This window comes from Magnolia sinica, chromosome 18 (genome assembly GCF_029962835.1).
Source record: "Magnolia sinica isolate HGM2019 chromosome 18, MsV1, whole genome shotgun sequence".
NCBI classification, from domain to species: domain Eukaryota; kingdom Viridiplantae; phylum Streptophyta; class Magnoliopsida; order Magnoliales; family Magnoliaceae; genus Magnolia; species Magnolia sinica.
Window position 1 is genome coordinate 52065709 of NC_080590.1, and position 16126 is coordinate 52081834.

General features: G+C 39.2%; 1 protein-coding gene across 3 annotated transcripts in view; it reads right to left on the minus strand.

Moving 5' to 3' along the window:
• Positions 1–5176: 5176 nt before the first annotated feature.
• The window catches only part of LOC131234050 (arginine-specific demethylase JMJ22), a 32975-nt gene continuing 22025 nt past the window's right edge, over positions 5177–16126 (minus strand). For 2 of the 3 annotated variants that reach the window (XM_058231018.1, XM_058231020.1), the window contains one exon: positions 5177–5696. In XM_058231018.1, the coding sequence (XP_058087001.1) occupies positions 5456–5696 (241 nt within the window). In that variant the 3' untranslated portion in view covers positions 5177–5455. The remainder of the gene's footprint in view (positions 5697–16126) is intronic. The other variant, XM_058231021.1, reaches the window with a different exon arrangement.

Consider the following 16126-nt stretch of genomic DNA (forward strand, 5'->3'; position numbering starts at 1 on the left):
TGTGATAAGTTCACTTGGGGAGGATTAGAAAGGTTGGGATTAGATGATGGAATTACATTTGGGGAGGAATAGAAAGGTTGGGATTAGGTAGGATGGAATTACATTGGTCCCAGGATTTATGTGGATTTTGAAATACACTACACATGTGGGCCCCACATTGACGCATGCATTTATCCATGTAAGCCATCCATATACACCGTTTACACGTGACATTATGGTTATATATGTGTACGAGTGGATGACATCTGTTGTGAATTTGGTCTGTGGATTACAATTCCATAGTTTGCCAAATAGGATTTTGCTTAATCTGGTGTTGCCTTGGCAAGAATTTTATCCCATACATGTTAATCCCATCTAATACAATTCAATACCATTTTATTTCACCGACCAAACACCCCTGTGGCTTGATACTCTGTCTGACTGTGATGGTTTCATACCATGTGGTTGGAAATTGTACACGTGGAAATATATGTAACTCAAATTAAACTGTTAAAATTGCAAAATCAGATCGGTCGAAAGATCCTTAGCCTTTGATTAATCGACATGTGTTTGTTAATTTTGAAGTGATGGCTATTTTTCATTTAACTGTCCATTAGATTTCCACCAATTGCCCCGTTGGGATTTTTTTTTTTTTCCTTTTATTTTTCCACCGTTAATTTTTTGGATATGACCCATATCAAGTGGCCCCCACGATTTGGACGGTTTAATTGAGTCACGTGTCAGACAAGCGTATAGTTTCTGAGTGCATGCTTATAAATCATTGCACTCTTTCAGTTGATAAACAAAAAAGCAAAAACTTTGAACGTGGGTAGCTATCTCTTCTTAACGGTCTTATCATTAGGTTTTTTTTTTAAAAATGGATGAATTTTGAGGCATAGTCCATCCACGTTGGGACAAAACGAACCGTCTAGATTACTAAACAGTAGAACCCACTTGTCAGATTGATAACCTGCGTTTATTGTGCAAATATGAAGGCCATGCTTCAAACTCCTAACGACTTTAAAATTTCACTGATAATCAAAGATTTGATCAGCACATGAGTGATAACTTTATCATTCCTCTTCACGATCTTGACGCCCAAAAGTAGCCTCTACTAGTAATTCTATTACCCCCCAAACGTTTAAATAAGCCGGCAAAGTAGTAAAAATGATTGACTGGTTATCAATCTTCTTTTTTAGGCAAGACAAATGGAATATTGGATGAACATGCGCATTGATTAGTAGCTCAATTTTGTATGCAACATTTCCTACCATTTCTACTACTTTTGAAGGCCCATTAAATTGAAGTGCTAATTTTGTAGAATTGTGCAATGCCACGGACGACCATCGTCGAGAGGCTTGTAATCGAAGATAAACGATATCGCCAATCTCAAATGACTGTTCAGTACACCTTTTGTCTGCCTAGGTCTTCATCCTAACTTGGGCCATTGTAAGGTTTTCCTTCATAAGTCAAAGAGTGTTGTCTCGTTTTAGTAACTCTTGTTCCACATGATGGAAAAAACCATTGCACCCAATGTTGTGGTTGATGTCCTGTTGCAATGTAAATAGATCTTCATGCATCGCCTAATCCACTCAATCTGTCCAATCGTTTGAGGATAATAGGCAGAGCTCATCAAAACTCCATTTCTTGCAAAAGAAACAATTCTTTCCAAAAAAACACTAGTGAAAACAACATCACAGTCACAAACAATGAAGTTAGACATGCCATACAAATTAAAAATGTGATCAATGAATACTAGTGCTACTTGGGCTGCATTATAAGAATTTGATAAGGAAAAAAAGTGGCAGTGTTTAGTATTTACTAAACTGATCTACGGCCACGATAAATATCACATGCTTGGTGAAGGCATAAATTATGGCAGGCATTTCCTTTTGGTAAGTGAAAAAAACCTTATTAAGGAAGGCTATCAGACGTGCTTCTTGCATTAGTACAGCCTCCACTGCCATTTCAGAAGCAACGCATTCAATGACGAATGGCTTGGAAAATTCGAAGAGTGACAACACTGGACTTGGACTTGTAGACATTGCCTTTTTTAATATGCTTCAAAAGACAACTCTGCTCATCCATTCCCATTTGAAAGAGTCTTTTCGTAATAAGGCTATCAATGGCGCACTAATCTGCCCATAGTTGCGCATGAGTCCAAGGAAGACCAGCAGGCCTTTAATGGTGGTGGGTCAAGGCAACCACATCATGCACTGCACCTTCTTCAGGTCGGGAGTCACTCGTTCCTTGGATACAATGTGGCCCAAGTATTCTACATGCTTACTCCCAAAGTTACTTTTAGAACGCTTAACAAAGAGCCGATTTTGCCTAGTATATTAAAACAATATGCAACTGTGACAAATGTGCATCACAACGTTTGCTATAGATTAAGATGTCATCAGAAAAAAACACCAAAAATTGACATAGATACTTGCAAAAGATGTCGTTCATGTGAGCTCAAAAGGTGACTGGCACGTTTGTTAACCCAAATGGCGTTACCAAAAACTCATTATGGTTGTCATGAGTGTGGAATGCCATTTTTGGTCTTTCACTCAAATTTGATGGTATCCTGAACAAAGATCTGATTTGGTGAAGTAGGAAGCCCTACTCGGCTCGTCCAAGAGTTCATCAATCACTATTACAAGGATACCGATCGTTCATTGTTACCTGGTTCAATGATAGTAATCAACACACATTCTTCATGAGCTGTCTTTTTTGCAAACTAGTACTACCACAGAAGAATAAGGGTTGCTAATTGGTCTTATGATCCCGATTATTAACATCTCCGACACTCGGCGCTCAATCTCCCCTTTTTAGAAATGAAGATATCTATGGCCACATATTGACAAGCCCACTTCCAGGCAGTAAATTAATTTTATGGTCACAATCTCGAGCTAGTATCAGACCCTTCAATACCAATTGTAACAATCTTGTTATTGTTGATACCAAAAAAGAGCTAGATAAAATCAAGAACTAAAATCTCATCAAAGAGAGAATTCAAACTTCTTATTCTCATTAGAAAGAGAACTAAGAACTTTAAATTTTCATTGATAATCCAAAAATGCTTACATGATATATTTATCAACTCGGATTTGAAATGCATTAGAATCTAAATCACAATTACATTGGAATCAAGGTGATTCTAAATCCTCATTTGTGTTTTAGTTGAAATGCATTGGAATCCAAATCTTTCCTTTAGAAGCTTGTATTTGGAGGGCATTTGAATTCTTTGGTATATTCATAAGACTTAAATTTGATTAACTAAATCAGTTTTCATATCCTAAATTAGTATACATGTGTGTGTGTGTGTGTGTGTGTGTGTGTGAGAGAGAGAGAGAGAGAGAGAGAGAGAGAGAGAGAGAGAGAGAGAGAGAGAGAGAATGATTGTAATAAGCCCATTAAAATATATACTTCGGTCAAAAAAGAGGAAATTTCGAGCCTTAGGTGGACCACAAATGCAAGGATCACAAACAAGCAACTCATCAATGCTTTCCAATTGTCCATCTAGATGTCCAATGTTTAAATGGTTCAGATCATTCTATTTATGTGATTTTAGTGTTGCAGCCAATAATTGAATTGTTTTTGGATATCATCACCGTTCCATGTGTCCAATGGATTAGTAGCCTAAAGACACCTTTATTACTTCCGCTACTCTCCTTCTTTGAAAAAGGAGGCAAAAAAGGCATTTCCTTTGAATAAGATCGGAATCTCAGCGTTTTGCTGAGATTTCAAACCACACTAAAAAAGTATATTTGAAATACCTTTAATTCCATTTACCTCCGAATCCAAGGCTACCAAATGCATAAAGCAACTATATGGATTTGAAATACACCCATTTACCCCCAAATCTAAGGTGGAAAATGAGGTGTAAGCATCCTTTGGCAACCACCTAGATCTTACCTTATTCAAAAGACTCAAATCAAATTCAAAATAAAACTAACTACTAAAATTCAAAGGAAAACTCAAAATAAAACTAACTACTCAAATTCAAAGGAAAACTAACTCTTCCTATCAAAAAGAAAACTAACTCTTCCTATCCACATGTAGGATTGTAACATATTTTGTATGTTAGAGCAAGCAATCCTTCTATTTCAAAGGTGTCATAGGTGCCAGAGGTTTTGCACACCATACACCAATATTCAGTTGTGACAAGTTGAGGTCCCTGTTCAGATAAACCAAACCACTGATGTGTTGTCCCAATGTGGATGAACCATGGTCCAAAAGTTTTTCAAATTGGAAGATGTTAGCCCACAATCTTTAGATGTTTTTTAGTTGCATCTGGATTGTTCTTCTAGCCGGGCTACTATAGCACTCATGTGATGTGGGCATCAGATCCCCCCCCATTGGGTCACCCTTGGATGTTAGAACATCGGGTAAAATACCAGCTTCATCAGAAACTCAGATGGGCCGCATCTGAGGGGATAGTTGAGAGGTGACGCACAACAGAGGTGATGCACAACCAACAAAACCTCCCCATAGGGCCTGCCATGCAGTGTCTATGCCATCCAAGCCATTCATCAGAAGCATCCAGGCAGGATGAGGGGATGCAAAAAATCAGGCCCTTGCAAAACTAAAGTGGGCCACAATATGTGTGAACTTAAAGAGTTTTTAGGCATGACTGCAGATCACACCACCTGAATTTGAGAGGTTTTAGGCATGATTTGAGATTGTTCCGATGGTGTGGCTGATTTGAGTCTTTGATCAGCCTGATTTTTGGGGTCTACGGTGAATATGAGGGGAGTAACACGATGGAGACAGTATCATTTGCACATCGTGTGCACCCCATAAAAACCTGCGACCACAGAGCGTACCACTTAAGTATATAGATATAGACAGAGGAGCTCTGCCAAGCCCCCACACACAGCTCATGTACACACTGGACTGTCTGCCAGCATGGCACATCAGCACAGGATCCAATCACATTCATTAGAGCACTGCCACTGTATAGATGCTCTTGCCCAATAATCATTTCTGTACACTCATCAGGTGGGCCAGAGTTTATGAGACAAATATCAACTGACCTGCCTGACAAATGGGGCCATATTTATTTTCAAGCAAAGAACATCTCCACAGTCAAACCCACCGGATGGACATCTTGGATATTGCACCTGTGCATCAGGCTGGGACACGTGGTAGTGTGTGCACAAGTTGTACACGCATGTGGGCTCAGCAAACCTCTAGATATGGATACATAAAAAGGAAAGAAAACATATTATATAACTTAAAACAATGACCTAACTTTTCCTTACCCCGAAAAATAATTTGTTAGAAGCGGGTATTAAGTCCTCTCTTTAACATTAAGGAGCCGCATAACATACCTCTATGAATTTGAGTAGTCTATCAATCCTCCCTCTTGGAGCTGGGTTATATAGAAGTCCTCTCTATGTAACATTAAGGAGAGCTGCATTGAAGAACTCTACAAATTGTAATCCCTCTTTTCATCTTTTCACTTCACTTCTTCAGTTCAAAAAATTCAGAAAGAGAACTTGAATCCTCCCACCTTAGCATCTGTTACTGATTCCCAAAATGTTGGTTTTTTCTGTTGGGCTTTCTTCTCTTCAGCTTTCCGTGTGGCCTCATCGATGATACCAGGATAAGAAGCTTCAACTGCAGTCCTGAACTTGTCATAGAGATTCACCCTATCTCTTGTTCCTGAGACAAGCTCGCTTGCATTTGGCCGCTTAAGGAAATCAAGGACATTCAAAAGATTCCTCCTGCAGTCCAAGAAATCAATGACCATCAATGGCTAATAAAGAAGAATCTGATGAAAATAGCGAACACATAGGAAGATTTCCTAGCCCAGGAGCAAAAATGAAAGAAACGAGTGTTCAATGCCAGGATAGAGATTGTACTATAAAAAGAGCTAGAATCTGCAAAGCCAATTCATTTTATTTATTTATAAATTATTATATTGCAAAGGGGTCAAGATCATGCAATACTGACATGAACCAACTGAGCTACGACCCATTTACGTAAAACTTGTATGGTGGTCACGGGATTTACAGATATTCCAAGTCCTTTCTAATGTTTTACTAAAATAGATGGTAAGGTTTAAACTGAATGAATGGTTAGGATTAGATTAAGGTTTCTATTGCTTTGAGAAAGGATATATACATATAAAGATTCTATCATGACAAGCGTTTCTCAAAACCTACAGGTGTGATGCTCTATCCTGGTAATAGTAGCTGCAACTATTTTAATTCTCTTTTTCCAACGGCTTCTTAAGAGATTTGCAGTTGACGGAGTAAATTATTCCACCAGGCAGGTAGGTTCACTCTTATTTGATCCACTCTGGCTGAGATGTCTGCTTACCAAATGGCTTGTGGCGGCCTCCCTTCGAAAACTATTAGGGAGCTTGACAGAAGGAATTGGGATTCTCTAGATTCCAATTTGATTTGTATTGGAATTCTCTCGATTAGAGTAACTTCAGTGATGCGTTTAAGTATTGGTTCCTATCCTGGAATCAAGTGTTTGATACTGCCAGGAAGAAGAGCTTACTGTTAGCCATTTATACCTGGAGGCAGATATGGTTGGCCAGGAACTACGTTTTTTTAGAGGAGTATTTCTGTGAAAAAAATATTCCAATGCTTACTCCCACAGCTTTTCAAGTAGACTTGTTGCAACCGTTACCTGGGTCATCTGACTTGTGTTTGGAAACCACCCCCATCAGGTGTGAACGGGCCAGGTGAACCCAATGGGTATCCAAACCCAGCCCAACACAGTCTGGGCATGGGTGTAGCTAAACGGGTGTGGTTCTGGGTTTGGGTTTTTTTTTTTTTAGCCCGATTAATAATTCAGTCGGGTGTGGATATACTAAAACCCATACCCGAACCCCACCATTTATGTACTACAAGCATACATACTACACCACATGACTACATGTGTTGTTGATGAAGATTATGCAACATGTATTCACCACGAATTACCATGTGCAGTTTTTAGTGTTTTAAATAGTGAATAGCATGTACCGTAGCATTCACCCCTCTAAAGTGTGAGGTGTAAGCTACATGCTACTTCCAGTTTTTTAATTAAGGTTGTGCTTAGTTGCACCAAATATCATGAAATTCATGATATTTTTGCACCAAATTAGACTGGTTAACAATGAAATTTTATGATACTTGGTGCAACAAAAACAGCATGAAATAATAGGAAAATAGGCCAAAGAGTAAGTATAAAATGAAGAAAGAGCAAGTGAACTGATTTAATGCTGTTACTTAAATTATTTTACTAAAATCATCCAAAAGATCTAATTTTTATTCAAAATAGAAAATGTAACAAATCATTAAGAACATTAATTGATTTTAATGTTTAAGTGCAAAATAACTTTTAATGTAAGCCACATAGTATGTACCATAGGCTATGTAGCATGTAGAGTATGCAAATTAGCATGTATTGTAGGCAGACGTGACTTGAACTATTTTCATGAGCTACGTAGCATTAAGGTAGTGTGAGCTACATGGTACCTTGCGTAAGCTATTTAAAACACTTATAATCCATTCCACTTATGCTTGGATTGACGAGATATGGTGGCTGGATCTCATAAAAAATTGGTTCTCATGCATGTGTGCTGTGTCGAGTGCATCATGGATGGAGCATATCTCTAAAGTCGCACTGACAGGTATGCGCTCGACACTGGAAGGTAGATGTGTCCAAGTTAGAGTCATGTAGTCATGTTCTTGTGAGGCCCGGATCTGCAATATTTTGACAAATTGGTCTGACTGGCACATGTTTGATAAATTTAAGTTGATCATCAAGTGGGTCAAAAAAAAAAAAATTTATTATCTCAAATCGTAAATGTTTACTGATATGACAATGGGTACACCAACACCCTAATGGGTTTGGGTATAGGTGCCTGCTTCAAGGCTGATGTGGGTATGGCCGTATGGGTACAATACCCATTGGGGGGTGTGTATGGGTACCTACGTATCTGGCCGAACCCAGCGCATTGACACCCCTACTTCATGGTTTGCTAAACTTAATTTTGATGAAGGGCTGCAATATGATAACAATGCTGGTTATTTGTCGTGTATTATTCATGTTGACAAGGGAGAGTTTGCTGCTGCTTTTATCAACTTTGGATCTCCCAACCCATTGAAGCTGGAGGTGCTAGCTCTCCTTATGGGTACTCAAACTGCTATCAATACGAATATTTTGAAGTGGTAGGGCACCTGCCTGCAGCTATTAAGGACACCAGGAGGCAAATCACTTGCCCCAGGAAATTTCAAATGAGCTCTCCCTTTGCAGGACACATCTGAACAGGACCCTGGTATGGACAGCATGCTATGTCAGCAAGACAGAATTTATTTGTTGACAGAATTTGTTGCATGGGGCCTTGGGTCCCATGTGTGGTGGACTGACCCACAGGTTTTTGAGTGATCTGTGTTTTGGAAAATGATATTAATGAGTAATGACTTGATAATGCAGGGGCATTTTCACACCGGGCTCGAGTGGGGTTGCCTGTCGGATGCAGGGGCACACTCAAGGTGGGCAGCACGTGTGAGGCGGGCCCCACCCATGTGATTCGGGTGGCTCGTGTGATTTGGGGCCCACAAGGGGTCCTAACCCATGAGATAAAGGGATTGATTCGCCATGCTCTAACAGTTTGAGCTTTTAGAGCAAGTGATTAATTGTCCTGCATCAAATTGGTATCAGAGCGGGAGGTCTCGTGTTCGAGACTCCTCACCAGGGGTGATTAATGCAAGGGCATTTTCACACCGGGCTCGAGTGGGGTTGCTTGTGGGATGCAGGGGCACACTCGGGGTGGGCGGCCCTTGTGAGGCGGGTGGCTCGTGTGAGGCGGTACCCATGTGATTTGGGGCCCACGAGGGGGGTTCGACCGAAGTCTGATGCAGGACAATTAACCACTTGCTCTAAAAGCTCGAACTGTTAGAGTATGACGAATTAATTCCTTTATCTCATAGCCCAGGCCCCACATCTCATGGGTTAGGACCTTGGCCGAACCCCCTTCGTGGGCCCCAAATCACATGGGTCGCCCACCCCGAGTGTGTCCCCGCATCTCACGGGCTACCCCACTAGAGCCCGGTGTGAAATGCGCATTAATCACCCCTGGTAAGGAGTCTCGAACACGAGACCTCCTCCGTGGGCCCCAAATCGCATGGATCACCCACCCCGAGTGTGCCCCTGCATCTAACAGGCGACCCCACTCGAGCCCAGTGTAAAAATGCCACTGCATTAATCATCCTCGGTGAGGAGTCTCGAACGCGAGACCTCCCGCTCTGATATCAATTTGATGTAGGACAATTAACCACTTGCTCTAAAAGCTCGAATTGTTAGAGTATGACGAATTAATCCCTTTATCTCATAGCCCAGGCCCCACATCTCATGGGTTAGGACCTCGGCCGAACCCCCTTCGTGGGCCCCAAATCTATGGGCCGCCCACCTTGAGTGTGTCCCCGTATCCCACGAGCTACCCCACTAGAGTCCGGTGTGAAATGCGCATTAATCACCCCTGGTAAGGAGTCTCGAACACGAGACCTCCTCCGAGGGCCCCAAATCGCATGGGTCACCCACCCCGAGTGTGCCCCTGCATCCAACAGGCGACCCCACTCGAGCCCAATGTGAAAATGCCCCTGCATTAAGGTCTTAAACAATGATATGTGGGGCCTAGGCTATGAGATAAAGGGATTGATTCGCCATGCTCTAACAGTTTGAGCTTTTAGAGCAAGTGGTTAATTGTCCTGCATCACTACAACTCTCCTCTCAGATGCAGGGCCCAATGCTATTCATTATTAGATGGCGCAATTGGTTTTCAACTCATGCAGTTTGATCTGAATCTACAGATCTAATAATTTGTTTTCAAAATTATTGAATTATCTGTTCTTGAAGTATCAAGATTATAAGTGTGGGCAATCGAGGCCATCCAACTATCAACATCCTGCAGCAATGAAGGTCAATGAGAAGAAATTTTTTTGACAAGGGATAACACAAGCCCTTTATCACTGCTTCCACCCCACATCAATGGGATCGAACCATTTTGCACTATAACAATTTCTATCTGCCATCAATTCTAAATGGGCTACAAGAGAACCAATTAGGTTGTAGAAGATATGTGGACAAACTGCAGCACTCTGCCTTTCAGTTTAGATCCAGTTGTCTTACTATAATAACCAACCAAAAACAAATATAATATGGTACACCTAAGTACCATGATACAAAAATAACATAATATTGTACTCTGAAAGACCATTAATAAAAACTCCCACAACACTCCCCTTGACAGCACAAATGTCAATTTTGTCCTTGAAGATAATTCTAATGCCTTTATTGAGAAAGAGGCTCAGATAGATCTAGGTTAGAAACGACCTGATCAATCACAATGTGGTTCCGATGGCAACCGATTGAGCTGGATTTTTATTTTTATTTTTTTGCAAGGAACAATTTTATTATAAAAGAAGAATGAAAATCAAAGAACAAACAAAGAGAGATTACAAGGCAAACCAAGATAAAGACATGAAGGGACAGTCAGCAAGAACCTTTATATTTGAGGCCCAGCCCATTACATCCAATTTTGCCCTTCCAAAGACGTGAAGGGACACTCGGCATATTTGAGGCTCAGCACATTACATCCAAGTTTTCTCTTCTAAAGATCTCTGAAACCAGCTCCCTATGATTATGGAAGCATCAATTATTCCTCTCTTGAGGTAACCAATGCATGAGATTGGTAACTTACAGTTTATGTCAAACCCTAGCACCAAAAATGCACTCCATACACACCCAATCCAATAATAGAGATTTTCCAACTTGAAAGAATGGAAACATCAATGCAAAAACCAACAAATAATCAACGCTTTCACCTAAATGATGGCCTAGATCACATGGCCCACTTGTCAGGGCTTAAGCTTGCACAAAACCCCAGAAAAGAGGTTGACATCCAATGCATGGAGAAGAGAAAACGTCCAAAACCCTTGGATGACTTTTCTTTGTTGAGTTATATATGGGGTATACAGAATTAAGCCCTGCTAATCTAGGTTGTAAATTAAGCATAAACTAAGAGGCAGATGTTATAATTTCAGCCTAACAATCTTTGACTAAAAGAAAATGACTTGTTTTAAAGATGATTCACTTTATTAAAGCCAAATGGCCAACAAAAGAAAAACAAAGCAAAGGCAACAAGGAAAGGAAAAAAGAAAAATACAAAGTAGCCCCTGGGGCACCCAAGACAACTCAGTTGAATACCCTTACAACAGAACCTCTTTTGTTACGGAAGCAGTGGTTCTTTCTCTCACCCCAGATAAACCAATAAACAACAAGGCGACCCTCCATCTGGATCTACCCATACACTGCCTCCGTCGGCCTGCCACAAACAAAATAGGCTCTTGATCATAGTTTTGAATGTTGGTATCTGAAGCGTCTCAGGTCGGCAAAAAAATGATACAATATGGCAGCGCCTATCGGAATCAGGGTCATATCGGCTTGTATCAGTCAGAATCTTTTTTAGCAAAAAAATACAAAAAAAATTAAATTAAATTAAATTAAAAATAGAAAAAAATGAGATATCCAAGAATCTTTTTTTAAAATGTGTTTTGACCATGTATTCAATGGTGTATAGGACCATTCTTTGGTAAGAATGCAATCCCGGCAGGCTAACATACTGTAAGGTGTGGTGTTGATTTTTATTTTTATTTTCTATAGTTGTTGATGTATCTCAAAAATTGTTATCATATATTGCTAATATGATTATCTATCAACTATTGGACCATTAACTGTTAGCGGAGTTATTTTAAACACAAGTTCAGCAGTGTCAAGTGTGTGCTTGAAGAATGTGTAAGTGCAAAAAACTAGAAATATTTACTTTAAATGTTAATAATATTTAAAAAAAATACTTATCTTAATAAAAACCTACTAATCAGCTCACCACCAAAAATGAAAATTTTCCTTGTATACATACATTAGGACTATAAGATTAACAGAAGAGTATAAATATATGACATGTATTGATAATTTGATATACAAGTAAGTCTGTAAGAGGTGAAATTTTGATTAAAAAAAAGAAAAGAAGTATCCAATCTGATTTTTTGAAAACAACAAAAAAAAAAAAAAAAACATTTGCAAATTGCCAAAATAAATGCAAAAATATGTTAAAAATAAATTTACAACCTCTAAAATATAAATGTTTGTTAAGGGCCTGTTTGGTTAGCTATAAATGCATGTAAATGGTGGTAAACAAGTAATGATGACTTGGGTATTTGCCGATGTTGATGCGTACGGTTTTTTAAATGAGACTTCATTGCATAATGTATATTATGTGGGCCCCACCATGATGTATGTGTTTCATCCATGCCGTCCATTCATTTTGTCAAGTCATTTTAGGTCATGAGCCAAAAAATGAGGCAGATCCAAAACTTATGTAGCCCCCAAGAAGTTTTCAATGGTAGGCATTCAATCCCTATTGTTTTCTATGGTGGGGTCCACTTGAGCTTTGGATCTCCCTCATCTTTGGGCTCATGCCCTAAAATGATATGAAAAAATGAATGGATGGCGTGGATATAACATATACATCGTGGTGGGGCCCACCTATTACAAGGTTGAGTTTGCTCAATTTTTTAGATGAAATTCCAACTCTAAACCAAACACGGAGCACTTGTCATAATAACTTGTTTACCACAGTTTACATGCATTTACAGCCAAACAAGCCCTAAAAGAAGTTAGACATAGTTTAAATAACATAGATTTATCTTTCCGCCAAAGAAATTTTGAAATTAAAAAAAAAAAACAAAATTAACAAAATACCTTTAAAATGGATAAATTGGCTCGAATATAAGAAAATAATTTTAATCTAGCTGTAAGTGATAAATCTATGTTCCAAAAAACATATATAAACTTAGATCCATCATTCATAATCACATAACATCCCTAAAATTATTTTCGAAAAAAAAGAAGAAAAGAAAATGCCCAAAAAATTAACCCGAAAATAGAAAAAAATATGTAGAAATTCTAATCAATTCAAGTGTGAAATCTGTAGATCCATAGTCTTCTAATACTCCTCAAGCATCGTAACAAGAATCAAGAAAAAAATGATTTTCAAAAAAATCTAAATGTTTCAAATTCCCGCGTAAATAAAAAACATAAAGGAAAAATAGAGAAACCCCCCAAATCGAGACCAAATCAGTAGATCCGTAGTTTTCTAATACTAAAGCATCATAACAAGAATAAAAAAATTAAATAAAAACTAATTTAATTTTTTTCTGAAAATTCCAAAAAAATCCCTACGTAAATCAAAAAAATTAAAGAAAAAAACAAATCGAGATCAAATCAGCTACGATCTGATCGAAATGGGTTATACAATTGTTTTGATGGGGGTTCCAGATCGAAACGGTAAAAAATATATTTTTTTACCTTTTTTTCGATCTTTACAAAACCGAGCCCAGGAGCTTCGATCCTTCAATTTGATGCTCTATATATATATATATATATATATATATATATATATATATATATATATATATATCGCTCTTCAAATCTAACCTAGATCTAGTCGGAAATGCCTCTAAAATAATCCTTCTCTGAAACAATCCTTCTCTACAAAGAAATCAAAATAAGGAGAAAACGTTGAGGAGAGAGAGAACACAAAAAACCCAACCGCTGGAGGCTTTTATAGCCGATACGGCCATGAAATATCTATGCTGATACAACCGATATGGGCCAATCCAACATATTTTTTTCATAACAGCTCGATACAGTGCCATATCACGTATCGTATCTAACCAATATCGATATGTACGATATGACTGTATTGGTTGATACAATACCGATATTCCAATCTATGCTCTTAATGGAGCTTGGCATCACTCAAGAAACATTAAACGAGAGCAGAACACATACCAAATTATCAAACAACCATTCACTCCAAAAGCTTAAGCTGTCAGAGTGTGGTGTATCAATGTATATCAAGGGCAAGGTGTCCCGTATCGGTATCGGTTGGCGTAACGGTGACCTCCAAAACCGATACGGATACGGGGTCGTAACGGCGATACGGGGGCGTAATGGCCCGTAACGGCGTAAAATTTTTTGCCAAAAAAATATTAAAAAATATGTATTAAATCCGGAATATTCTAAGCATTCCAAATATGCATTCATTTATAAATTGGAACATGTTTATGGTGGTGTAACGGTCCACTCTTTGGTGAGAAGCTGTATCGGACTGTCTGATTAATTTTTGAACCAAGTAACCTGAATTTGACTACAAAATGTATATATTTAATTTTCTAAATATCTAATTTATATACTTAATAATTTAATATCTTTCTCCTAGTAGTTCTTTTGCAAAAATGAAATTAAATTCAGGTAGATGGCGTTGCCAATTTCGGGCTGACTTGGAGGACCAATCTATGCCCCAAATTAGCCTCAAATTCATGCAATTTATTGTCATTATCCCACTTATGTATTAGTGGACATTTATTGGATAGTGAATCATGAAAAAAACCAAAAGGCCCTATTTTAAAAAATAAGAGTACACCGAATAACAATTAAAAACTATTCAAATAATTTGATTTTGGCATTGTGAGTTAGCAATTGCAGTTTATAATTTAATTAGTAAATTTTAAGTTAATATGTCTTTGGTACAATTTTTTATGGCCTCAAATTAGGTGAGACTTGGATTGTGAAGTGTAGCACACATGTCAAAATTTTTTGGGCCCCACGCATGATGAATGTGTTATATCTAAACCGTCCATTCATTTGACGAGATTGTCTTAAGACTTGACACGAAAAATAATACAGATTTAATTATCAAGTGGACCACACTGCAAAAAGCAATGGGGGATTGAACGTCTACCATTGAAAACTTTTTTGGGATCACATGACTTTTAGATCAATATAAAATTTGCTTTTCCTCTTCATTCGGGTCTTTTTAACCTTATGAACAGATTGGATGGAAAATAAATGTTACGGTGGGCTTACGAATTGTTTAACGGTGAAAATCATCACCTCTGCTGCTATTTTTGGTGTGGTCCGGACGATCTTTGGATACGATTCATTTTTTAGGTAATGCTATAAAATAATATTTAAAAATAGATGAACGGTGTGGATATAATAAATACATCACTGTGGAGCCTATAAAACTTTGATCTCCTTTGAACCGTTCGTACAACTCGGAGCTCGAGGAGTGTCAGCGCTCGTCTCAGCGTGACACGTACCGACAGCAGCTTACGCTGCCCAAAAAAAAAAAAAAAAGGGAAGGAGAGAGGGAAACCGAAAAGAAAAAAGAGGGAAAGAAGAGAAGAAAAAAGAGGGAAAGAGGGAAAGAACAGAGAGGGAGAGAGAGAGAGAGAAGAAGAAGAAGGAGGAGGAGGAGGAGGCCGTAGCCGCAGCCACAGCAGGACCGCAGCTGCAGCCGCAGCCGCAGCCGCAGCAGGGCCGTAGCAGGCCGAGAAGAGGAAGAAGAAGAAGAAGAAGAAGAAGAGAGAGAAGAAGAAGAGGAAAAGAAAGGAAAAAGGTTAGGGTTTTTTATTTATTTTCTTTTTTTTTTTCCAAGGCCCGTAACAGCCGTTACGGGTCAGTAACGGCCGTTACGCCCGTAACGGGCCCGTAACGGCCCGCGTAACGGGTACCACCGTTACCGTTACGTATCGGCCGTTACGGCCAATACGTAACCGTTTTGGGACACCCTGATCAAGGGACTTTATTACTCTAACACCCGCCCGCACGTGCGGGGTGGGAACTCCGCACGGGAACATACTGAGAAGGGTGGAGGGACACTCACACCATAAATAGGCCGGGCTTGATTTCCCGGTCCCTAGGCCGGACCTGATTTTTCCTGACCCCTAGTGGGAGAATAAAATATTAGCGAGGCATATTTGCTGCTCTCGAGATTCGAACATAGGACCTTCCGCTCTGATACCATGTCAAACAACCATTCACTCCAAAAGCTTAAGCTATCAAAGTGTGGCGTATCAATGTATATCAAGGGACTCCAACACCCCCCTGCACGTGCGAGGTGTGAACTCCACACGGGAACATATTGACGAAGGTGGAGGGACACTCACACCATAAATAGGCCGGGCTTAATTTCCTGGTCCCTGGGCCGGACCTGATTTTCCTGACCCCCCGTGGGAGAATAATATATTAGCGAGGCATATTTGCTGCTCTCGAGATTCGAACATAGGATCTTCCGCTTTGATACCAT